This window comes from Lactuca virosa, chromosome 3, assembly GCF_052849685.1.
Source record: "Lactuca virosa cultivar CGN04683 chromosome 3, Lactuca_virosa_CGN04683_v6, whole genome shotgun sequence".
In the NCBI taxonomy this organism is placed as follows: Eukaryota; Viridiplantae; Streptophyta; class Magnoliopsida; order Asterales; family Asteraceae; genus Lactuca; species Lactuca virosa.
This window is the reverse complement of record NC_136428.1, coordinates 182437814-182465032: the sequence shown is the minus strand read 5'-3', so window position 1 is coordinate 182465032 and position 27219 is coordinate 182437814. Positions and strand designations below refer to the sequence as shown.

General features: G+C 40.5%; 1 protein-coding gene across 1 annotated transcript; it reads right to left on the bottom strand.

Moving 5' to 3' along the window:
• Positions 1–15269: 15269 nt before the first annotated feature.
• LOC145164293 (secreted RxLR effector protein 161-like) lies at positions 15270–15680 on the bottom strand. The gene has a single exon (XM_079083017.1). The coding sequence runs from the start codon at positions 15678–15680 to the stop codon at positions 15270–15272; it is 411 nt and encodes a 136-aa protein (XP_078939143.1).
• Positions 15681–27219: the final 11539 nt, after the last annotated feature.

Genomic DNA, 27219 nt, shown 5'->3' with positions numbered 1-27219 from the left:
CTATGTGATATGTGGCACGACATTATTTCTATGTGATTTATGCTGTGTGTATACTAGAGTTAGGACCGGAAGGTCCAAAGAGCTAGGACCAGAGGGTCCACAGAGTTAGGGCCCAAGGGCCCACAAAGTTATAGCCTCGAGTGGCTAATGTGTGTTATGTTCTATAGTTATGTGCCAGTGTATTTGTATGCTATTTATGTGTTGAGATTTATTGTGATATGTGATATGCATGATCCAGAGTTATCAGAGTTAGGACCTTTGGGTCCATAGAGTTAGGGCTAGAGAGCCCACAGAGAGTTGGGACTAGAGGGTCCCACTGAGACACACTGACCAGAGGGTCAGCAGAGTCATAGCCTCGAGTGGCTAATATGTGTTAGAGTGGTATTTTGGGGAACTCACTAAGCTTTATGCTTACGGTGTTATGTGTTATGTGTTTCAGGTACCAGTGGTGATCGCAGGAAGGCGCCGTCATGATCTGTACACACACCCGCAGAGTTTATTATGATTTGATCTTGGGATTTGTAGTGAGATAAAATTGATACATTGTTTTTGAAAGCAATTGTGGATGAATTTATATGGTTTTAAAAAGTGAAAAATTGTTTTGAAAATTTGGGTGTTACATGTTGGTATCAGAGCCTTGGTTTGAGGGATTCAGATTCATCTTCGGGCGTATCTGAACTCAAACTGAGGATTTGAGAGAAATTTTGATGACTAAAAACTTTTTAAAAGAGTAAAAAGAGTTTTGAGACAAACAGAGCAGAGCCGTGTGTACGATCAGCCAGCGCCCGAACGGTGAATTCCCAAAATACCCTTGCAATTAGTGTTATGAGATATATTATGTTATGATATGCGATGAGTTATGCTATGCATGCTAGAGTAGACTAGGTATTCTTATTAGGACTAGAGTGGCCTGATATGTGATGCCTTAGTCTAGGAGTTTTGCTGCTAGGGATACTTGAGAGTGTTTAGATAGCAGCGAGGAGTTATGAGAGAGCTGCTAGTGAGTAGCATATGGTTAAAGAGAGTAGAGTACTTGGGACTTGGGATCCAAGGAGGAGGACTTAGAGTGAATACTGATGCGGTGTGGACGGTAGTATAGGGCCCGTACTACTGAAGACACCGGAGCAGCGCGCACCCTAAGTAAGAATCCATTGGGTACTCAGGAACAAGTAGGGTTGAGTTATCGAGTGCGAGTATACTCGATCGAGTCTCTGGTATCTTCATATTGTGTTTCAGAGACATCATGGTTGGAACACCGCACACGCCGGAGGGCAGCGGTATTAGCGATGAAGAGATTCGCAGTATGATTTTGACGAAATGACCGTGGCGATCCGGAGGATTGTGAGTAGCGGATCGAGGGGTGATGTCATGGTTCGAGTACCATGATTAGTAGCAGATCGAGAGGTGATGTCATGGTTCGAGTACCATGATTGGTGGCAAAATGAGAGGTGATGTCATGGTTCGAGTACCATGATTAGTAGCAGATCGAGAGGTGATGTCATGGTTCGAGTACCATGATTGGTGACAGATCGAGAGGTGATGTCATGGTTGGAGTACCATGATTAGTAGCAGATCGAGAGGTGATGTCATGGTTCGAGTACCATGATTGGTGACAGGTCGAGAAGTGATGTCATGGTTCGGGTACCATGATTGGTAGCAGATCAAGAGGTGATGTCATGGTTCGAGTACCATGATTGGTGGCAGATCGAGGGGTGATTTTGTGGTTCGAGTACCATGATTTGAGGCGGGTTGAGAAGAGAGGACATGGTTCGAGTACCATGAAATGTGGCGGTGAGTGCTTCTGGTTTTGCCGGTTATTCCGCAGCGATTATCTAGACCAAGGTCGGATGTGAAGGAGTATGGGCCCAGAAGGCCAGGAAGAACGAGTTTTAGTGGAGCATCCCATGATAGGGAAACCGAGTTAGCTCCAAGGGATTGTTGGTGATATGCCATTCGAGTCGCAAGAATCAGAGTAGAGTAGGGACGGTGCGTTATGGAGGGATACGGTCTGAGCTGGAGAGCCGGCCGATAGTAGATATGTCACTTCCCGTGACCCGAGTGGTGCTATTTCCGTTTCTTGTGGGGGGCGTAAGAGGTGTTGATATTTCGGTTTCTGAGTTGGAGTGAACCCTGTGGGATCGCACTGATGGTGACTTTTCAATCAGAGTATCCGACAGTAGGTCTTCCGCGAGGGAGTGATATAGTTTGAGCAGGTTGACAGTGGAGACTGAAATGGTCAAGGATCAGGATGCACCCTAATTGAGTATAATAGGGCAGGTGTTAGGTGCGGTATTGGGCGATCAAGAAGGGTATATCAGGGCAGTGACTCCTATTATTTCTGAGAGGTATAAGGGGTGGAAATGTGGTTTCGGCTCTTGTGATAAGGAGCATGTTGGAACGTTGGGCAAGGAGTCAAGGATGAGGAGTATGATGGTTCATTATTTCCAGATCCAGAGTTAGTGTTAACACGGGACAGTTGGGAGGTCCGGTGAGAGTATAGTGTGAGGTCCTGAATGACTAGAGGTAGTCACGATGGTAAGTTCTGAAGGTTGCATACGAGACCTTGGTATCTGGAGTTGTTTGATCCTTGTCAGAGAAATCATCAAGCGTTGCATAGCACCTTGCGGAATTAGGTGCGATGTTACTGGTGGAGACAGCATGAGGGATAGAGTGTTGGTGCACCAATTGGTGGTGGTTCGAACCCTAAGCGGGGAAGAACCGAGTATTTGAATTGAGGAATCCGCACCTGCTGCTAGAGTTATCGAGGTTCGGCCAGCAAAGGTCGAGGCACCGAAGGCTCGCGGGAGAGCTTTACAGTTGACAGCGAAGGAGTTCCGCGCATCGCCCGATGTTGTGGCTGGTACTTTTTGTGGGTTCCGTACCTGTTTTGGTGATAATTGACTCGGGAGCGAGTCGATCATTTGTGTCAATAACGTTTGGTCGGCACATCAGTAGCCGACGAGAGGCGTTGAGTCGACCTCTACGAGTTTCCATAGCGGACGAGCGAGCGGAGTATGTTATGAATGTGAGTCGAGGATGTGTACTCGAGATCTTCGGTGTTGAGTCCCCGATAGATCTGGTCCCGATATCTATGGGGGACGTGTGTGTCATAGTGGGCATGGTTGGGTTAAGCCGATTTGGGGCTATCATAGACTGTGAGCAACAGTTGGTGACGATACGAGACCCCAGTGGGGGAGTACTTACGGTGTACAACGAGGGTAACCGATGTGGGTCGGCGTTTTGTTCAACCGCCAGAGCGAGACAGAGTTTTCAGCAAGGCTGCAGCGGGTATGTGTCCTATGTGATGGACACACGAGAGGCCGCTGGGAGGCCAAGTTCGATGGATGACGTTCCGATAGTGGGAGAGTCCCCAGATGTTTTTCCCGAGGAGTTGCCGGGCGTGCCTCCCGAGAGGCAAGTAGAGTTTCACATCGAGTTGGTTCCGGGGGCAGCGCCTATCGCCAAGGCGCCTTATCGCCTTGCGCCGCCAGAGACGCATTAGTTATCCTCGCAGCTTCAGGAGCTACTAGGGAAGGGTGTTGTGATGTTACGGGAAGCCGTAGTACTCACTAGTCAGAGAGAGGTTGTTGTGATACTATGGGGAGCCGTAGTACTCACTAGTCAGAGAGAGGTTGTTGTGATACTATGGGGAGCCGTAGTACTCACTAGTCAGAGAGAGGTTGTTGTGATACTATGGGGAGTCGTAGTACTCACTAGTCAGAGAGAGGTTGTTGTGATACTATGGGGAGCCGTAGTACTCACTAGTCAGAGAGAGGTTGTTGTGATACTATGGGGAGCCGTAGTACTCACTAGTCAGAGAGAGGTTGTTGTGATACTATAGGGAGCCGTAGTACTCACTAGTCAGAGAGAGGTTGTTGTGATACTATGGGGAGCCGTAGTACTCACTAGTCAGAGAGAGGTTGTTGTGATACTATGGGGAGCCGTAGTACTCACTAGTCAGAGAGAGGTTGTTGTGATACTACGGGGAGCCGTAGTACTCACTAGTCAGAGAGAGGTTGTTGTGATACTATGGGGAGCCGTAGTACTCACTAGTCAGTAGGAGGTTGTGGTGATGTTATGGGGAGCCGTAATACGCACTAATTAGCGAAAGGTTGTTATGAGGAAGCCTTCTTGATCTGAGCATGACACAGGAGGGTTTTAGGCTTGAAAAGCCCTACGCATGAGTTTTGGGAGCCTGGTGGTCGGACCAGGGGTGAGACCGGGGTCTCCTCAATGATTGGGAATCATTACATTCTGAGTAAGTGTGGACATCCAATCCGAAGGGATTGGATAAGTGAAGTACACATGGGTTGCGGGTCCCCAAGCTATGAGTTGAATGAGTCATTGGAACGAGCGATTCCAACTACGGGCGGACCAAACTCTTGAGTTGAGTTGAGTCCTGGTGATGTGTTGTACAGACCGGACCGAAGGGTCCAACGATATAGACCGGACCGAAGGGTCCAACGATGAGTATCAGATGATAGAGGTCGGGGTTGAGTCGATCTCCAGTTGGGTACGAGGTTGCATTTCAGTACCGCCTCCCACCCACAGACAGACGGGCAGAGCAGGCGGACGATTCGGACGCTCGAGGACATGCTTCGGGCATGTGTATTGGACTTCGGAGGAAGTTGGGACACGTATTTACCCTTGGTTGAGTTTTCCTATAACAACAGCCATCATTTGAGCATCAGTATGCCACCCTTTGAGCTGTTGTATGGGAGGAGGTGCCGGACTCCCATTTGTTGGGGTGAGGTCGGGCAGCGTGTGATGGGTAGTACAGAGATAGTACTTCAGACGACTGAGCAGATTCAGCGGGTCAGACAGAGGTTGTTGAACCACTCAGAGTCGCCAGAAGAGTTATGCGGATAGGCGACGATCCGAGCTTGAGTTCCAGGTTGGTGATTTAGTACTCCTGAAGGTATCTCCTTGGAAGGGGGTGATCCGATTCAGGAAGAGGGGTAAGTTGGGACCTCGGTATATTGGTCCTTTCAGGGTGACTGCCAGGGTGGGCAGGGTAGCGTATCGTTTGGAGCTACCTATGGAGTTGAGCCAGATTCACGATACCTTCCACGTGTCTCAGTTGAGGAAGTGTATCGCTGATGAGTCGGCAGTGGTTCCGTTAGAGGACATTCAGGTGGATGCGAGCCTGAATTATGTTGAGAGACCGGTTGCGATTGTGGATCGAAGGATCAAGACTTTGAGAAACAAGGAGGTGCCATTGGTTCAAGTCCAGTGGCAACATCGGAAGGGTTCTGAAATGACCTGGGAGCCGGAGTTAGAGATGCGCGAGCAGTATCCAGAGTTATTTGTTGAGTGAGACTTCGAGGGCGAAGTCTAGTTCTAGTGGGGGAGAATTGTAACATCCCGAAATTCAGGTACAACTATTTAGCCCTTCTTTTATTCAAAGTGTCAAGTTAAGCCCTTAAGAGGAATTGGTAGCAAATGAGTACGCTGCGCGTACTCATGCGCTTATTTTGGACGCGGACTCGCCTGAGTACGCTGGGCGTACTCAGGGTTACGCTGGGCGTAGTGTGTCCAGGTGCAAACCCTAATTTCTGACTTGTGCCCTATATATTGGATGCTAAGGCTCATTTCTCAGCCTCCATAGCAGTGAGTAAAACCCTAAGAGAGAACTTTTCATCGTTCTTAGTGAGTGTGTGTGATTTTGGAGCTAAAAGTGCCTTGGTGTGCTAGTGAAGAAGAAGGAGAGGAGTTTGTGGAGACTAGAGTTTGAAGTGCAAGTTTGGATCTGAGATCTACAGAGGAAGGAGCTGCATTTGGAGGTATAAAGTTCAAAACTTTCCTCTTCATTTGGTTTGTTGCTTCATGGACCATTTTAGGGTTTAAAGTCCCAAAGGTGGAGACTTTATGAGCGTAATGTGCTCCATGGACCTAGATCTGTCCCATTTCAGTGGTATTTGTGTTATAGATCCATAAAGTTCCCATCTTGGTCGTGGATATGAGATCATGCTTGAGTATTGGGCTTTCTAGTGTTAGGAAATGGTATATTTTGGGTGTTAGTAACTTGTTTAGCCATGCAAAGGCTTAAAGTCATCGACTTTATGGATTAAGAGGCTTAAAAATGGTCAGATCTAAAAGCTGGACGTGAGTCTTAACTGTTTAAGACCTCAAGAGCTAAGGGACTGAAACTGGGATTTACGCCGGGCGTAATCCCAATACGTGCGGCGTACGGGGTGGCGTTCCCCGATTCTGAGAGACTGCCGGGTACGCCCAGCGTACACATCTGGTACGCGCAGCGTAACCCGGAGGGTTGACTTTTGGTTGACTTTTAGGGTTTGGTCTATAGTGGGGCCTTTGAGTTATGAGAGGGGTAAAATGGTCTTTTACCCTTCTGAGAGTACTAAGAGGAGGAATAGTCTAGCCTTGAGAGATGTATTGATTGAGAGTATTTATTTTACATGATTAGGCGGAGGCTAGACCTGATTTTACAGAGTTCGAGCTTTACCGAGTTACCCGAGGTGAGTCTTCTCACTATACTTTACCTAGAGTGGTAACAGAGTTATGTGACAGAGTTATTGTATGTTATCTATGTGATATGTGGCACGACATTATTTCTATGTGATTTATGCTGTGTGTATACTAGAGTTAGGACCGGAAGGTCCAAAGAGCTAGGACCAGAGGGTCCACAGAGTTAGGGCCCAAGGGCCCACAAAGTTATTGCCTCGAGTGGCTAATGTGTGTTATGTTCTATAGTTATGTGCCAGTGTATTTGTATGCTATTTATGTGTTGAGATTTATTGTGATATGTGATATGCATGATCCAGAGTTATCAGAGTTAGGACCTTTGGGTCCATAGAGTTAGGGCTAGAGAGCCCACAGAGAGTTGGGACTAGAGGGTCCCACTGAGACACACTGACCAGAGGGTCAGCAGAGTCATAGCCTCGAGTGGCTAATATGTGTTAGAGTGGTATTTTGGGGAACTCACTAAGCTTTATGCTTACGGTGTTATGTGTTATGTGTTTCAGGTACCAGTGGTGATCGCGGGAGGCGCCGGCATGATCTGTACACACACCCGCAGAGTTTATTATGATTTGATCTTGGGATTTGTAGTGAGATAAAATTGATACATTGTTTTTGAAAGCAATTGTGGATGAATTTATATGGTTTTAAAAAGTGAAAAATTGTTTTGAAATTTTGGGTGTTACAACTGATTTACTTAATTAGTCCCCGTTAATTTAATCAGTCTCTTTTGATCACTAAATTAATTCCAAATTAATTATTGACCAATACCAATTAAATAATATGATTTCTCAATTAATATATTATTCTTATAATATATTAATAAATCACAAATAACCTCTTTCTCAAATATCCATCCTATCAAATTGCTTCGGTGAAGGCAACCCAAAAGGACCATGCTACTATCGGGTCAAGTACATACCAATAATAATTATGGGCTTAGATACCTAATCCAACAAAAGCATGCTTGCATCCATGAATGGTTCCATATTATGCTCCAAAATCCCTAAACTACCCCATGAAAAGATCTAGTAAACCAATAGACAAGGTATAGACTTTGTAATTCAAATGAACTGGAAATGGAGCTTAAACTCTGGATCTACTTGTTTCCTCTTGAACCCCCAAGCTTCCTCTTCCTTCTAAAGCTTCAAAATCACCAAGAATACACAACAATGGCTCAAGATCACTCACAATGGGTTAGGGTTTCGTGACTAACATCTGGAGGTGATGGAGGATGTAATTGAGTCTAGATAAAGTATTTAAATAGGGTTCAAACCCTAAAAATTAGGGTTTCACTCTGGCAGACCTACTCGTCGAGTCGAGGCTTCTCGACTCGTCGAGTAGACTTCAAGTCTCGTGTCCAAGAAAATATCCAATTCCTACTCGACGAGTTTGGGGCCTCCAATTCGTCGACTCCCTTTGCAACTATGAATAATTCATATTAAAATACATACTAGGAACCGAGCGTTACATCTGGATAAAAAAAATCAGAATTCACAGTTTAATTTAACATTTCAGATAGTAATTCACAACTTAATTCAATATTTCAAGCACTAATTCACAACTTAGTGCATCAAAAAATACACATTAACAGCTTAAGAACTTACATATTCACAAATTAATATATAAAAACACATATTCATAGTTTAATACACTACATTCACAGCTCATGTACAGGTATAAAATTCAGATCTAGAAAAAAATTTAAAATTCACAGTTTAATACAACATTTCATACACTAATTCAAAGCTTAATTCATTATGTCAGACACTAGTTTAAATTAATGCATCAAAAAATCAGAATTCAGAGTATAATACACATTCCAGCCACTAGTTTACAACTTAATACAAAAATTTAAACACTTATTCATAACTTAAAAGCTTTCAGATCTCGTTGAGGCATTTCATCAAACACCTTGTATGCACATTGTTTCTAGATCTGAGGTGATTTATAGATATGAGATTTTCATGTTCCCTAGTCTCTAGAAATTTCTTTTCGTCAAACACCTTATGTGCACATTATTTCCAAAACTTCTTTATCAAAAAACCACCACCAATGAACATCTAAGATAAAAAGAGAATAAAGAGAAGGAGGTCGTGGTTGTGGAACATATCTGTGGTGGTGGTGGAACCAATGTTGGCCCCCATGAAATGCTCCATAAACACCATATCTATGCCTGACTACATCTGAGAAATTGGTGCGTCTTTGGCTTTAAATCTAAGAGGTTGAAGATATTTAGTGACTTTTCAGATGATCTGGTATCGTGCGATGAGCGGTGACGAAGAAAAACTACATGAGGAATAAAAGATGAGGAGTAAGTGAAACTAATTTGATCTGGTTGTGGAACCACCGTCGACCATTGTGAACTACATAATAACCAACAAATCAACACCTAAAATACATCAAACACATCAGATCTAATGCATATCTGGTGGTGTGTAACTGGAGACCAGATAGAAAGAGATAGAGGTGACCTGGAGGAGTTTCACCGGAGCGGAGGTACATCAGTGGTGGTGGCGGTTGAAGGCAATGGTGACGTTCTTCAGTATTAGAGCTCAAACACGCCGGATCTTATACAAATCTAGTGGCTTGTCACCATAGATCATAGAGAAAGAGATGGATGTGAGTTCGTTATGTTTAATCGGAGCAACTAGCGACAAATCCGATATGAGGAGGTGCTTTTGGGCGTGGTCTTCGTAGAGCAGATTCGGGAGGCGTAGGAGGTGGCGGTGGTCGGAAAATCACAGATTGTGAAGATTTTTTGCAACAATAGTAGGAACTTGAATAACCAAAGGATGCTGGAAAATCGTAGATCTGGAGGCTGCTGGAAAATCGCAGATCGGGAGGCTATCGAAAAATCATAAAGCTGGACGTCGAGAGTAGCAGAAGTGGTGGTAGAGAAATAAAAGTGGAGAGAGGTGAAGGTGGTCTTTCGGCGGTGGTTTTCTGTCGGCGGCGATAGGTGGTGGTGGTAATAGGGAATGTGTGAAGGTTTGTATCGATTGGATACACTTCAAATATAATTAACAAAGAACAAGTTAACTAAACCAAATAAAGAACATAAAATGTAACGAACACAAATAAATCACCAAGATGTCTTTCACCAAGAAAGGGTTTGTTCTTCACCAAGAGAACGAATGTCACAAAGACGGTAACCAAGACGTACACATTAGGGTTTCACCCTAATGTTGAATATATACTAAACTATACTAGTATATCCCTTCAATCATGGGATTGTATCTAATCTATAAGAACTAATCCTTATCACCAAGATATCAGATCTACTATATATTCTATACATATCCGTATAATTGCCTAATATACAAAGATTACATAAGCTCACTATCTAGACACTGACGTTGATAAGGTCTTGAGGCGCTGGCACTGGTGTTGATGTTGGCATTCGCGCTGGTGGTCAGCGTGCAAGGTGTTTGAATCATCAGATCATAAGGTGTGACCTTACAATCTCCCATTATCTGATGATGTCAAAATTAATCTTCTTCAGAGGAGTCATCAAAAGAGCCATTGTAGAATTTATCATCTTCTTTCAAGAATTCATGCTTTACCCACATGAATTCAACAATTTGAAGATCTTCCAATCTTTTGCTAAGCTCAATAGAAATCAGCACACGATATCCTCTTCCAAGTTCTACATGACGAATTCCCTCCATGCAAAGATGAAATAAATGCTCAGTGGGTGCAGCGGGAAGATCATCCATGTATCATGAGTTTTAGCGGATATCTACTCCCCTTTAGATATAGCTCTTATCTACTCCCCCTTAGGTTTAGCTCTACTTTGGACCAGGTATATGTCTCTCCCCTTTTTGACATTAGAAGTATATATGGTACTGGAATATGTGATCAGTGTATCATAGTTGCAACTAGTAATTTCTAGAGATGCACAAGAAAACCGGTTTGGCCCATAGGATCCGATCCGATCCAGAAACCAGATTTCGTCAAAACCGATTTTGACCGAACCGGTTCGGATTAAACCGGTGACCGGATTCGAACCGGATCAACGCTTCGGAGACGAAATCGGATTGCACCCCGGATCATGAACCGAATTTGAGGGAAACCGGATCCAAAACCGGTTTCAAACCGGATTTTTTTTGTTACTGTTGAAAAAGGGAAAATTCAATTTTTTTGGGTTTTTTTTTCTAGCCGTTGGAACCCCTAAAAAACGGCTACTTTGACTTTTCTTGACTTTTTGGCCCTTCCAAACACCTATAAATACCTTTCATTTGTTACATTTCAATTTTACACAAAAATTCTACTACTTATTTTCATAATACTCCAAAAAATGAGCTCGAGAAATTCAACCGCGGGTCAAGATTCGGATGCAACGGTGGTGAAAATCATACCAACCACTCGGAGTAAAGAAGTATGGGAACATTACGATTTGTGTTTGTTGTCGAACGGGAAGGAAAAAGCGAGATGCAAGAAGTGCGGAATGTTTTTGGGAAAAGATGGCAATAGCACGTTGAGGAGTCATACAACAAAAACTTGTCCGACTGTAAAAGGTCAAAGCGATCCGGATCAACCAAATATTACTCCCGACGGGTCGATCTTTATTTACAACAATGATGACCTTCGTGAAAGCTTTTGCAAGTTCGTGATTCAAGAGGGCTTGCCTTTCAACCACTTCGACAACCCACAATTAACAAGGATTTTGCGGGAAAAAATGCAACCACAATACCGGCAAGTAAGTCGCACTTCTCTTAGACGTGATGCTTTAAAGTATTGAGATATAGCCAAAAAAGATATGCAATTGGGATTTATAAATATAAAAACCGGTGTTTCTTTAACATGTGATGTTTGGTCCTCCACCGGAAGTTGTCCCAAAAGCTATCTTTGTGTCACGACACATTGGATAGATCCCTCTACTTGGGTAATGAACAAACGAGTTATTGCTTTTGAACTTTTTGCGCATCCTCACACGGGGGCACGATTATTTGCAATTTTAGTAAGCGTTATAGAGACTTATAATTTACGCGACAAAATCTTCTCTACTTCGTTTGACAATGCAAGTAACAATACCGTCGCGGTAAAAAGATTAATTGCAAAATATAAACCTATTTTGGATGGCTCGTTTTTTCATACTAGATGTGTTTGTCACATTATTAATCTTGCGGTACAAGATGGTTTAAAAATGATAGATTCAACGATTGAAAAATTCAAAACTGTGTTAACTAGAGTTTTTGGAAAATATAAAGCTACAATGGAAAAATATCGAAAGTTTGCCATTTCCATTAACGTAACTCCATATAGTCCTCATTGGGATGTTGACACTAGATGGAGTTCAACATGCATGATGTTTGAAAGTTTGACACGTCAAAGAATCGCTTTGCAATTATTTTACGACACAATTTCAAAAGGAAAAAACCCGGTTTCGGATTATGATTGGGATTTGATGGAAGAGTTTGTGGAAATGTTAAAAGTTTTTAAACAATCAACCACTTTTTTATCGGGCGTGTATTACCCTACAAGTTCGTTGTTACTAAATGAATTATGGTTGATGTCCGCACAATTGGAACGTTTTGAACAAAGAAGTGAAATATTTGTTTTGGTTACGAGACCGATGAGACAAAAACTAGTCAAATATTTCAAAGAAATGCCACCACTTTTTACTTGCGCCGCGGCAATTAACCCATGTATCAATGTTACGGGTGTAGAGGCTTTGATTACCAAAATTTCTATATCTTTAAATCTGCACAAAGATAACTCAAACTACATCCGTAACCAAATAAACACTTTTAATAATACTTTTACTAATTTGTTTGACATTTATGCTACAAAATATGGCAATATGTCAAACACTTTTGCAAGTGTAACCGACTCTACTAGCGGTGCATCGGGTAGTGGTGGGGGTCGAACGGATTTTCATATCGACCTCTATAACTACCTTTTGGAGGAGCACAACAAAAGAGCACACACATTAACGCCTAGTAGCGAACTTGGAATTTATATGGGTTCAAACTTTTTAAAATTCATGAGTGCACCACAATTTAAAATTTTGGATCTTTTGGCTTGGTGGAGAGAAAAGGAAGCACAATTTCCTATTCTCTCCGTCATGACCCGTGATTTACTAACCGTCCAAGCTTCCATGGTAGCTTCGGAATCTGCTTTTTGTTTTAGTGGTAGAGTATTATTAAAGTTGAGGACGAATCTTACCCCGGTTGCGGTAGAGGTTTGCGTTTGCTTGAAGGATTACTTGGATTTTGTGGAACGTATACAACACTTGGCATCACTAGAAGGCCCACTACCACAAAATGTTGAACCGGAGATCATGGATGAAGAATATGCACAAGGCTTATCAACACCTCCGGAAGACGAAGACGATGACGCTGAAGACGAAGACGAAGACGAAGATGAAGAATATGGTATTGATGAGACCCCTAGTTATTTGCGTGGCGGTTGAAGAATAATTAAATGAAGGCGACACGAAGTGGAAGACCACAAAAACTATTTATATTTGGCTAAATGTTATAACGCCACTCTATTATTATTATTATTATTATTAGTTAACTAGTTTAAAAAGTCTTTCTAATTCGACGTTTGATGTATGTTTTAACTATTTTAATGAACCTATGTTGCATTTTGTGTTATATATGAGGTCCAAAAAATGTTTATTTAAAAAAAAAAAGGCAAAATCGGATCAGATTTCGGATCGGATCGGGTCTGGATCGGATTAAACCGATTCGGATTAGGGGTTCGGAAAACCGGTCAAATCCGGTTTGAAACCGGTTCGGATTAAGGGCGAAATCGGATTCTTTGTGACATCATCAAACCGGATCGGATCCGGATCCGGATCGGATCGGGTCTTTGTGCATCTCTAGTAATTTAGTGAGTATTATGTCTCTTGATAATATGGGTTTGAACTATCATTCACTGACATAGTATTGAGGGATTTCATTAGCGCGTGGTTTTATACACTGACTCATTACTCATCTTTTTTAGAAGAAAAGGGCAAGAATGGAATGATGCGTGTGATAAGTTGTGGTGTTTTAGCTTAACCATCGGCACAGAGTTTCAAGCTCTCATCAGCGTATGGTAAATTATGTTGAATTATAAAACTTTAATGAAGAATGTAAGAGCAAGAAGGGGTCGGTGCGTGTGATAGTCTACGGTACATAGACTAACCATAGACACAGAGTTTCAAACTTTTATTAGTGTGTGGTATATCACAGTGAATAATAATTTTTTATTGAGAAGAATTAAGGAGAGAATAGAGTATTTAAGTCACATTGAGGTAGAATCGGCATGAATAAAAAAAATTCAGCTCATCAACAAGAAGTGGTTCAACTCCCATATCATAGAGTTGAGTTGCAGTCTAGAACTTTGAAGTTCACCATCAATTCGTTCAATGCTACCATGTCATGCCTCAGACTAGGAGGTCAAGGACATGAATAACCTTGTATCATTTAAGAAGAAGACAAGTATCTATTATGCTAATGACTATGCAATCGAGGTAAGCCACTAGGTTATGCTCGATGTTTTAGTAGAACATGAGACTTCATGCATACGACAAGCATGCTTCCAAGGACAGAGTCAGGTAAGAGATAATTAATCAAAAAATAAATACCCAAGCCTTTCTACAATTTTCTAATTTGGACCAGGCAATCTCACCTTGAAAGTTTAGACGATGCTAGACAATCAGCGTGAGGGGGTGACTCAATGTCATCTCAACAGATGGTCTTGCTACTGAGATACTTATAAAGATTTAGGCACATACATCAACATGCTTCTAGGGACAATGATTTGTCAATAGTTACATTCTTGGTTTATGAAATGTCACCGTCAAATCATTTAAAATGATACAAGACAAAATAATAAATAATATAATAATACAAACAAAAAAAAAAGTTAGTCAAACAAGGAAATATTCTAAAAGAGATATTTGTGATGCCTTTTAGGAGGCTCTTTATGTAACCTTTTCAAAAGAATCATAAAGGCAAAAAATCTTTTGAGTAGAATCACCAAATCTGGCTATAAAAGAAAACAAAATTAAGAACAAACACATTAATATACAATACAACTCACTACAAACCAAGAATGATGAAGCCATTTATCATTGAGATATTGAAGATAGATTCCAAGCTTCATGTTCATCAAGATAAAGAGAGGAACATGAAATAGTCTTTGTAACCAATGAGTGAACTGACTCTAATCCATGAAATCAATGAGTTGACAAGATCAACAAGACGAAACTCGAGGTTTTATCAGATTATGAGTCAATAGATGAAAGTAAGACTCATTTTATTGATGGAGGCGTCTTGCATCCATAATAGTGAGTGGAGGAGAGAAAGATTATTGTCAACAAGAAGAAGACTTGATGCCAATATTCTTCTCAACAACTAGAGTATTCAGAACATTCTAGATGGCTCCAACTCTTTGTAACTCTGAAAGGAAGAGGTGCAGATAAATCATAGATAGTCCTGGAAGATAGATAATGGAGAAAAGAGAATACTTATAAACATTAGAAGCAAAGCTTAAACCAACTATGTAAAGTTCTAAAAACATAATAAAAGCAACACTTGTTTTTGTGTTTTTGTGTTTTGAGAAAGCAAGTAGAAGCAAAGTTATTTCAAACAATTAAGTCATTGAAAGGATGCCAAGATCTTCAATCAATTTGCTTAGAATCTTCTAATCCAATGCCTTAGTGAAAATGTTAGCCAGTTGATTAGTGGATGAAATGTAGAACAACTCTACTTTTCCTTTTTTTTAATAATGTCTCTGATGATGTGATGACGGATGTCAATGTGATTGGTTTTGGAATTCTGCACTGGATTCTATATCATCTGAATGGCGTTGGTGTTGTCACAACAGATACGAGTCTTTGAAAAATGTAGACCATAATCTAAGAGCTGATTTTGAATGCATAGAATCTGATCGCAACACCTTCCAACGGCTACATATTCAACTTCAGCTTTAGAGAAAGCCATTGATGTCTGCTTCTTGCTGGACCAACTCACTAATCTATGTCCAAGCATTTGAGCGCCTCCTGAAGTACTTTTACGATCAACGCCACATCCACCATGATCGGAGTCAGTGTATCCCACCAACTTAAACTTATAATTGCGAGGATACCATAAACCAAGTTTAGGTGTATAGTTTAAGTAACGAAAGATACTCTTTACAGCGAGAAGAGGAGATTCCTTAGGACTGGCTTGATAACGTGCACACAATATGTTAGCAAGCATAATTTCAGGACGATTGACAGTATGATAGGGTATTGATCATATCATTCCTCGGTACAGGGTTGCATTCACATCAGCTCCAGTTGGATCAACGATAATAGAAGCTGATGAGCACATTGGAGTCTTTGCTGGCTTGCTATCAGAAAAACCGAACTTCTTCAGCATGTCTGCAATGTATTTAGCTTGACAAACAGAAATTCCATCAGTTAATTGTTTAGCCTGCAAACCTAAAAAGAAATTTAGTTCACCCATCATGCTCATCTCAAACTTCTTAGCCATGATCTCAACGAATTCAAAACTTAGTTTCTCATCACTGGATATAAAAATGATATCATTGACATATACTTGAGCAAGAATGGTGTGAGATCCTGAATGCTTGATGAATAAAGTGTTGTCAATTTTTCCTCGTTTCTATCCACTTACAAGAATATAACACGTTAATATGTCATACCATGCTCTAGGTGCATGTTTCAGACCATAGACAGCTTTATCAAGACGATATACATGATTTGGAAAATCTTCACTTTCAAACCTAGAGGTTGCTTTAGAAAGACTTATTCTTGAAGAATCCTATGTAGGAAGGCAGTCTTAATATCCATCTAATAGACTTTGAAGTTCTTGAATGAAGCAAAAGCAAGAAACAGACGAATTGATTCAAGTCTAGAAACAGGGGCAAACGTTTCGTCATAGTTTAACCCTTCCAATTGACAAAATCATTGAGCCACAAGTCTTGCTTTGTTTCTAATTATGATCCCATCTTGTTTCTGAATGCCCAATGAGTGCCAATGATAGTTTTTCCTTGAGGCTTGGGAACAAGAGTCTACACACGATCTCGTTTGAATTCATTCAACTCATCCTGCATAGCCTTAATATAGTCAGCTTCTTTCAAGGCATCATCGACATTCTTTGGTTCAATCATTAAGACAAAATTCACAAACATGCAAAAGTTGTTTCTGACTCTGCTACGAGCGAGAATCCCAAAATTTACATCTCCAATGATTTGAGATTCGGGATTATCTTGAAGAATTCTAGCATTAGAACATTCATTTTTATTATTTGGAACAGAATCTTCCTGATTAGATGGCTCAGCTTCTTTAGAAAGTATAGGGTGATCTTCGAAGTTAGATTAGGAGTTGACAATTTGATCAACGTTGGGAACAACAGGCTCAATTTCATTTGGTAAGAAATCAAGAACAGGGTCTGAAGGAATGAAAGTGAGTTCATTCAGAATGAACGAAAGATGATCAATCTGATAATGAATAAATGAGTCTTCATTGAAAGTTACATGAGCAGTTTCCTCAACAGTTTGCCTTGAAAGATTTAATACCCTGAACGCCTTGGACACACTAGAATAACCTAGAAACAATCCTTCATCAACTTTAGCTTCAAACTTGGAGCGATGATCTCTTTGATTCAAAATGTAAAAAACACACCCAAACACATGAAAGTAAGAGATGCCAGGTTTCCTCCCCTTAAGTAGCTCATAGGTAGTTTTCCCATGATGGTTAACAATGATGGAATGGTTTTAGGTATAACACATTGTGTTGATAGCTTCAACCCAAAATGACAGAGGAAGACCAACTTCAATGACCATAGTTCGTCCAGCTTCAATGGGACTTTTATTTCTTGTTTCAACAACGTCATTTTGTTGGGGAGTTCTAACAACATAGAAGTTCTTAGAGATTCATGAGATTGAGCAAAAGTCTTCCAGGAAGGAATTTCTAAATTCAGTTCCATAATCACTGCTAATTGCATGGCTTTATGATCATAAAGAACTTCCCATTGCTTAATGAGTGAGATGATTTCATCAACAACATGACTCTTCATCCTTAAAAAGACTACCTAGGTAAATCTTGAAAATTCATCCACGATAACGAGAGTATATTTCTTCCCAACTCTTGACTTAATTGGGACCAGTCCAAAAAGGTCCACGTGGAGAAGATGAAGAGGTTTGATAATGGAAGAACAAAACTTTGGCTTGAATGAGGACTTGGTTTTTTTTCCCTTTTCACACGCTGAGCATAGTTTATCCTTGACAAATTGCATCTTAGGAATTACTCTCACAAGCTGACTCCCATAAATCTTTGATATGTTCTTGAAGTTCAAGTGAGATAACCTTTTATGCCACAACCAATTTAGATGAGACTGGGGACGAGAGAATAAGCAACAACGAAGAGAGTTGTCAGCAAAGAACATATCCAAGACATAAATGTCATTTTGTCGATTTGCAGTCAGAACAATGACATCCTTTTGATCAACTACCTTTCCTTCTCTTTTGCTAAAGTGAACTTCATATCCAGCATCACACAGTTGACTGATTGAAATGAGATTGTGCTGAAGACCTTTCACATAAGAGATGTTTTAGAATACAACAGAATTGCACTTGATGGTTCCATAACCCTTTGTAGCTCCCTTTCCATTATCTCCATGTGTAACAGTAGGACCATCCTTCTTTGTGAAGCCTTCCAGAAAAGACTTGAATCTGATCATATGTTTTGAGCATCCGCTATATAAATACCAAATATGTTCTTTACCCTGAAACTAAAATGTGTCGTTAATATATACTGGCCCATGTTGAAATAGGTCACTTAAGAAAAAGTATGATAACAAGCATCAGGGAGACAATTTAAAGATTTTCCTTTTTGATCCACTTTTCATTTCGAATCATGATGTTGTCAGCACGAACATAGTTTTTCTCAAAAGTGCACTCGCTGACTTTGTGGGAAGCACCACCACATTGATAACAAACTTTGGTTCCATGATTATTTCTTTTAACATTGGAATTTGGTTTCTTTTTATCTGCTGAACCGATAAACTTTGATCATATGATTTAAAAACTCTTGTTTTAGTTACGGACCAAGGAATGTTGTTGATGGTATGCTCAGATAACACTTTGTCATGAGACTTAGGAGATATTGAAGAATCATCTAGAGTATAAGACTTTGATTGATCTCCGGTTTCAAATTTGTTAACAGAGCACTGAGGAAATATGCTAAGAATTTTTTTTACTGAATGAACTTCACCATTTGATATAGCAAATTTCAGCAAAACCTAAGTGGAGGGGAAAACATACTCACGATGAGGAGGTTGGTGGAAAGGATCAAAAGCAGATAAATGATATATATATATATATATATATATATATATATATATATATATATATATATATATATATATATATATATATATATATATATATATATATATATATATATGTTGTTACCATCATAGTCAGTACTGCAATGTTTATTAATTAAATTTTGATTTATAAAATAGGTACTTACAAATATACTTTTAAAATCTTTTTCTAGACTGTTAGCGTTATAAAAGGTTTGTTTAGTCCTTCTCTTTTTGATTAAGGAGACATCACCTTCTATATCGCCTCCAAGAATTTTGTCACACTGATTAGGAATATGATTATTAATAAATCTTATGACATTATATTGAGAAGAAGCCCAATTTTTTAAAATAAGTTGAATGCATCTAGCATGATCAACAACTTTTTGTTTTTTCAAAGAGAAGAAGATTGTTGGTCAGTGAGATAAAAGTGTTTTCCTTTTTTAAAAGTGAAAGAGATTTTTCGAAAAATGATAGTTTTTCTTTGAGATTTTTTAATTCAATTTTGAGAGAAGATCTTTCTTCGTTTTAAACTGATAAATCAAAACATAAGTGATCAATCATGTCAGCTTGCTCGATGTTTTTGTTGGAAGTATAGTTAACAAGATTTTTCACCTGATATACTGAGGTTGAGTCACATTCAGACTTAAGTTCTATAGCAGCTTGAGAAAGATCAGCGTCAAGAGTACGAACGCTGTCCTTCGGTGCATCAGGATGAGATTCAACGATCTGAGCCATGAGACACTTACCTTTAGGAACTTCGTTATATGAGAGATTTTCTTTATGCAAAAGCAGATGATAGTGTGTTTATCATCTCTTGTGTAGTCGAGCAGTTTTGAACCAAACAATAAACAGAAAATGGGAGTGAATTTCCAATAGCAACTCTCGTTATTACATCGAGATTTGACACCCTTTCTTCTTCCTTATTGTATCCTGGCACATATTTCTTCTTTGTCTCACAATTGGATTCACCATCATTTGATGATTGATGCATAACGACGATGGGACCCTTGTTGATGATGTCAAGCATGTCATAGTCCATGATCTTGAGAACTTTCATGGCTTTTGATTTGCAAGAAGTAAAGTTGAGTTCATCAAAAGGAGGGATCTTGTTGAGAGTAGACGATTTGGGATTGTAAGAGGTCGACATAATTACTTGAGTGTATCAAAAACCTGCTCTGATACCAATTGAATTTTGTATCGATCGGATACACTTCAAGTATATATAACAAAGAACAAGTTAACTAAACCAAATAAAGAACATAAAATGTAACGAACACGAATTAATCACAAAGATGTCTTTCACTAAGAAATGGGTTGTTCTTCACCAAGAGAACGAATGTCACAAAGACGGTCATCAAGATGTACACATTAGAGTTTCACCATAATGTTGAATATATACTAAACTATACTAGTATATCCCTTCAATAAAGGGATTGTATCTAATCTATAATAAGAACTGATCATTATCACCAAGATATCAGATCTACTATCTATTAGATACATATTCGTATAATTGCATAATATACAAAGATTACATAAGATCACTATCTAGACGTTGACGTTGATAAGGTCTTGATGCGTTGGCGCTAATGCTGATGTTGGTGATGGCTCTGGCGGTCAGCGTGTAAAGTGTTTGACTTATCAGATTATAAGGTGTGACCTTACAATGTATGTTCTTCAAAAACTATGAGAGAGTTTGAAAGGACTTGTTATTTTAAACGATAGATTTGATTTTAAAATGAAGCTTTTGGGTTATATATATATATATATATATATATATATATATATATATATATATATATATATATATATAAACCGGATTAATTCGGAAGTCGAACTAAAAACCAACCATGAGACTAGTTCAACTAACAATACGTTCTTAAGGAGGAGTTACAATTCTAAAAAAGATCGCGGATTTAGATCATGTTACAAATATGGAGTTAGCCCAAAAGGCTAAAATTCAGTGGGGTGTTGAAGGTGATGAAAACTCAGGTTTTTTTCATGGGGTTATAAACCGTAAGAGAAGAGAAATGGATATAAGAGGTGTTTTGAAGGATAGGGTTTGGATTGATGACCCAATTAGGGTTAAGGAGGAGTTTTGTGTTCATTTTCAGTCTCTTTTTTCTAAACAGAATGGTCCCCGGCCGCAGACAGATGATTCCTATTTTTCTCACATTTCATCTTCTCAAATTCAGTTTCTTCATGCTCCGTTTACCCGCGAGGAAATAAAAAAGGCAGTGTGGGACTCTGGGTCGTCTAAAGCTCTAGGTCCAGATGGTTTCACGTTTGGTTTTATCAAACGGTATTGGGATATTCTTCAAGATGATATTTTTGATTCGGTGTCTCATTTTTACATGCACTCATGTATTCCTAAGGGGTGTAATGCTTCCTTTTTCACTATGATTCCAAAAGTAAGAGATCTGAAGGTTGTTAGACTTTAGACCTATTAGTCTGATTGGTTGCCAATATAAGATTATTGGCAAACTTCTTGCTAATAAGTTGGTGGAGGTTATTGGTAGTCTAGTTAGTGTAGAGAAATCTGCTTTTATAAAAGGTAGATAGATTTTAGATGGTTCATTTCTTCTTAATGAAGTTGTTGCTTGGAGTAAAGCGTCTAAAAATCCTCTTTTGATCTTTAAAGTGGATTTTGAGAAAGCGTATGATTCTTAGTCTTGGGACTACTTACTGGAGATTATGCTAACTATGGGGTTTGGTTCCTTGTGGTGTAATTGGATTTTGGAGATACTGTCTTCAGCCACTGTCTCGGTACTAGTGAATGGATCTCCTTCTCGGGAATTTCATATGTTCAGAGGGCTAAGACAGGGGGATCCCTTATCCCCTTTTCTTTTTGTTTTGGAGATGGAGGGTTTGCATGTGGCCCTGTCTCGGGCTCAATTGGCCAATACATATAGGGGAATCAATATTGGAGGAATTTCTATTTCCCATATTCTCTATGTTGATGATGTTGTTCTTATGGCAGAGTGGAATCAGGAGAATGCTCTCCAAATTGTTCGAATTCTTAGATGTTTCTTTTTGGCTTCGGGATTGAAAATTAAGCTTCTTAAAAGTAAGCTTTACGGTGTGGGGGTGACTGCTAACCAAGTCTCTTATTTGGCTAATTGTATGGGATGTTCTCCGGGGTCGCTTGCTTTTATTCATTTGGGTGTTTCGGTTGGTCAGAATATGGCCAAAATTGATTCCTAAGGCCCTATTATTGATGCTTTCCGAAAAAAATTGGCAGTTTGGAAGGCTAAAAGTCTTTCTTTTGGGGGGCGGTTGACTTTGTGTAACATCCCAAAATTCAAGGCCAAAAATTTCATTTTTAAATAAGTTAATATAAAACCATATGAAATAAAACTGTCAATAATAATGTCTCATGTCAAAACCAAAGTGTCAATAATAAAACATAATGTCATAAAACCATATCAGAGTGTAATCCCAAGGATCTCATGTGCGGAAATAATAGAGTGATGCGCTGCGATCAAGCCGGCTCCTTTCCTTTGAAATCAAAGCACCTGAAACCAAAACTATAAACCGTAAGCACGAAGCTTAGTGAGTTCCCACATCACACCACATACCACATAATACCATCGGTATCTTTCAACCGGTAACTGCCATCGGTATCTTTCAACCGGTAACCGGGGACTATTTCACCCCTACCACTATCACATAATAATATATCATAAACATACTTATCACATACTAACATCATAAACATGTTGATTACATACTAACATATCACAAACAGACAGATAAGCATTGCATGGGTTCTGTATTCCCCTTCAGTATCTTTCAACCGGTAACTGCCATCGGTATCTTTCAACTGGTAATTGCCATCGATATTCTTTCAACCGGTATCCGCCATTGGTATCTTTCAACCGGTAACCGGGGACTATTTCACCCCCTACCACTATCATACAATAACAGGATATGATCATACAGTTAGGCATATCTGGGGTATTGACCTACCCTTTGGTCCTAACGACCGAGTCAGGGAAAAACTATTCCCTGCTACTACCACTAACACACATAGCATATCACATAAGCATATCACATAAGCATATCTCATAAGCATATCACATAAGCATATCTCATGAGCATATCACATAAACATACCAAGATAATTATCACAAAGACAATTATCTACCAACTACCCCTGTTGGTGGGTCGGCATTGTGGCCTTAGACCCACCCCTACTGGAAGGTAACTCACCTCACACTGCTGAAGTCCCATAGACACAATCCCACACTGCTGAAGTCCTGCAGACTCAACCCCCCTCCTTGCTTGGCTTTATTCAAGCCCAAGGCCCAATCCATAGGCCCAAAGTCAAACTAGGAATCAAGGCCCAACATATGGCCCAATTTTCCAAATTTGGCCCGTACCCCTATATGGTCTTATTCTAAGGCCCAACCAAAAAGTCCAGTCCAACATGTCTCATTCTAAGGGCCCAATATTATACAACCATCTAGGCCCAAACTATGGCCCATCTATGGCCCAATTTTCTAAATTGGGCCCAACTCCTCATATGGGTCTTACCTCAAAGCCCATTAACTATTCTAGTCCATTTGCTTGATCTTGGATGACCCATTTAATAGCCCAATCATCAAAGCCCAATAAAAGGCCCCACATTAAACCCAAGTGAAATTAGGGTTTCACATAAGATAACGATAACACTTAACCCATTAAGGACTTAACCCACTAGGGACTTAATCCATTAAGTCCAATATTGTTTAGATTAATCTTTGCCAATGATTATTGTTTAATATTCCAAGTTATTAAATAATTCCCGTGTGTGTCCCGATTAATTCCCCAAATTAGGGTTTTATTGGCATTATGGTTTTTCCAACCCAATTACCAGCTCATTTATCAATTTGTTGGGCTTTAAGTCAATTAGGGCTTTATTGGGCCTATTAGGCCCACTAGAATATCATTAAGCCCATTAGGGTTTTCCTTATGCCCATTAGGCTTCATTGGGCCCATTAGGGCTTACAAGGCCCATTAGAGTTTCAAACACCCCAAACGAATCAACTCGACGAGCAAAGCACACCGCCACCCGACACGGCGGCCGGTGGCGGCAGGAGGCGACAACCACCACCCTAAGGTGGTGGTTTTCAAGTTTCTTTTCATTATTCAAGCTCCTATTACAATTTTACAACGAAACCATCTAAAATACACACATATATAAAGTAATCAAGCACACATACAACCACCCATGCGGTGGCCAGTGGTGGAAGGCGGTGGCAGCCACCATGGTTGGCTGCCATGGTGGTTTCCGGCCAACAAGCACACCCTCCTTTGTCCAGCAACACCAGAACACCCACTCTCTTGAGCTGAGCATGAGAAAGAACGCACCCATCAAGATCTTACGATGGTGGCGGCGGTTGCGCGAGGTAAACGGACAGCAGCAGCAACAACTATCGGTCTTCGATTTTAATGGCTATAGGGGCAGCGGCGTCTGGGTTTCGGCTGTCACAGCATCGACGGAGCGGCGGCTACTCGCGGTTCATCGCCAGCGACAGAAGCAGCGGCGGAACAGCAGCAGGTAACGATGGCAGTGGAACAGTTGGGAGTGGTGGTAGCGATAAAACGGTCGGAGGGTGACGTCGGAAAGGAGCAGTCGCGACGCCCGGCGACTGCGACGTCTTCAACGGGAGTGGCAGCAGACTACGATCCCATCCCCGGTCTTCAATAGTCTCCCTCGGCTACCCACAACGTCACCGGCAGCGACTGGAGGTTAGGAAGGAAAGTGGCGGCTGATCCATTCATTAGGGTTTTGGTGGTTATGAGCATGGTGACGGGTTATAAGCCCCCGTCCCATTTCAAACTTAACACCTTTTGTCCGCATTCAGTCCCTCCTCCAAAGAATTTCCTTCAAATTAAATCCAACAATTACCCTTTAGCCCCTAATACCATAATTTCCTTTTATTTTAGGTCCAAAACTTACCAAATAGCCCTCCACTTGAGAGTCTTTTACAAAGCAAGTCCAAAAATTACCTTTTTAACCCCGCCCCTTAAATCCTGAAGGGTCCAGTAAATGGTTTGGTCTAGGCTTTCATTGTATTTTGTTCGGCATGAGTCTGTAATACTGTTTATGAGTTGTATATGTGTTTTTGGTCATTATGTGTGTTTACGACCGTAAACTGTGTTTACGGCCGTAAACACGTTTACGACCGTAAACCCTGTTTATGGTCGTAAACCCTGTTTACGGTCCTGTCTTGTATAAATAGTGGAGGTGTTGGTCTTTGTGTGGTGGTTGATGCCATTTGCGTTTACAGAGTGTTCCATCGAGTTGTACCTGACGTTTTTCTAAATATAAACATGTGCAAGCTCTATTTCTTTTCATCTTATTCTTCTTTTTGTGATTGTTTGGAGCTTGATCATTGGTAAAGATCCTTTTCAAGACCTTACAATTGGTATCAGAGCAAAAACCGGTGTCAAAGCTTCATTCAATCGATTTTTGGGCTATTTAAACTGATATTCTTATTGTTCGAGCCTGGTTTTAGTGTTTTAGTGGTTAAAGGAACTGAATCAACTACAAAAACGTGTTTTTGAAGGCTTTCTTGGAGTTTACTGCCAACCGTAAATCCTGTTTACGGTTGTAAACTCAAGATCTTGAAGAACCGTAATCTGTGAATCTTCAAAAACCGTAAACCAAGCTTCACTAACCGTAAACACATAAACCGTAAACGTACAAACCGTAAACTCATCAACTGTAAACATAGTTTACGGTCGTAAACTGCTCAACCGTAAACATAGTTTACGGTCGTAAACTCTCAACCGTAAACCAAGTTTACGGTCGTAAACCTTCAACCGTAAACTCAGTTTACGGTCGTAATCATCATCAACCGTAAACACCTTTGTGACTTTAATTTGCTTCAATTTCAAATGGAATCTCAAAGTCAAAATCATTTTCACGAACTTGATACTGTCATGGGCACTACTACGCGCATTCCAAGATTGATGTCTGCAGATGGTTTCCCTGAGTGGAAGTATAGAATTGAAAAGTACATCAAAATGAAGGACTTTAAAGTCTAGAGAAGCATACTTAGAGGACCTGTCAGAATCACTGTTACAGTTGGAGGACAAGTGATTGACAAGGCTGTTGAAAACTACACTAATGAGGAGTTTGAAAAAGTGGAAGAACAGGAAAGGGCTTTAGCCACTCTAACCATGGCATTATCTCCTGATATTGCTCAAGGTTTCCGAGAGTACACATCAGCTAAAGATTTGTGGGAAGCCCTAATTGAGGTATATGAGGGCAATAAAGATATGAAGGAGAGTCGCCAGGACATGTTGAGACAAAAGTTCAACATGTTTAACTACATTCCCGGAGAGACTCTTGAGACACAGCTGCAACGGTTCACAACTCTCACCACTGACATGAATATATCTGGGATTTTCTTGACCAAGTCAGAGATTAACAAGAAGCTTCTAAATGCTCTTCGTAGATCATGGGATATGAATGTTGCTGTGATTAAGAAGACCAAGGATCTAATCCGCCTTACTCTTGCTGAAATCATGGTAATCATCAAAGCTTGTGATATTGATGACAAGCAGAGAGAAATCAACCATGTGAACTTGTACTCTAATGCGAATCTTGGAATCTCATCCAACAATGCTCTCTCATTAATCATGACTTCCTCAGGCCAAGTGTTTGCTGCTCAACAACCTCAGATTCAAACCTTTGCTGCTGCATCATCCATTCCACAAAGTCAGCCATTTGTCACTCCACAAGCTGTTCCCCATCCAAATGTACCAGTTGTAGCATCTTCCTTAAACACAGAGGACACTGATGAAAATCTGGCTCTAGTCACTGGGCTTGTTAACTGCTACAATGCTTTCGTAGCTGGAGAGCTTCCAACTCAACTGTCATTTGCTGATCTGGATCAGATTCATCCAGAAGACGTGGAGGAGATGGATATCACATGGCAGATTGCTATGGTTGTCTTTAGGACCAAGCAGTTTGCTAAGAAGATAGGGAAGAGCAACTGGGGCATGAATGCTGACAAGAAGGTGGGGTTCAACAAAGGCATGGTGCGTTGTTTCAACTGCCACGAGCCGGGTCATTTTGCTCGTGAGTGTCCAAAGCCTGATCGTAGGACGAACAACAACAGGACGATGGTTGCAGTGGGAAACAACCGTGCAGGTGCTACGGTTAATGGTGAAACTGCTATGGTCGCTCAGTCTTTTGACTGGGAGGACCAGATCCAGGCTTTGAATATGTCAGGGCCAGAAAATGCTCACCTAGCTCAGATTGATGATGCTTCCTTGAAGAAAGATGCAGCTGATCCCGAAGCAGAAATGATGGAGCTGCAGTTTGCTCTAATGGTGTCTACTACTTCCGAGCCCAGGAAAAGTGAGGTAAATCTACCGTCTTGTTCTCAGGCCTGTAATGAATATGTTAAACTTCTTCATGATGAAA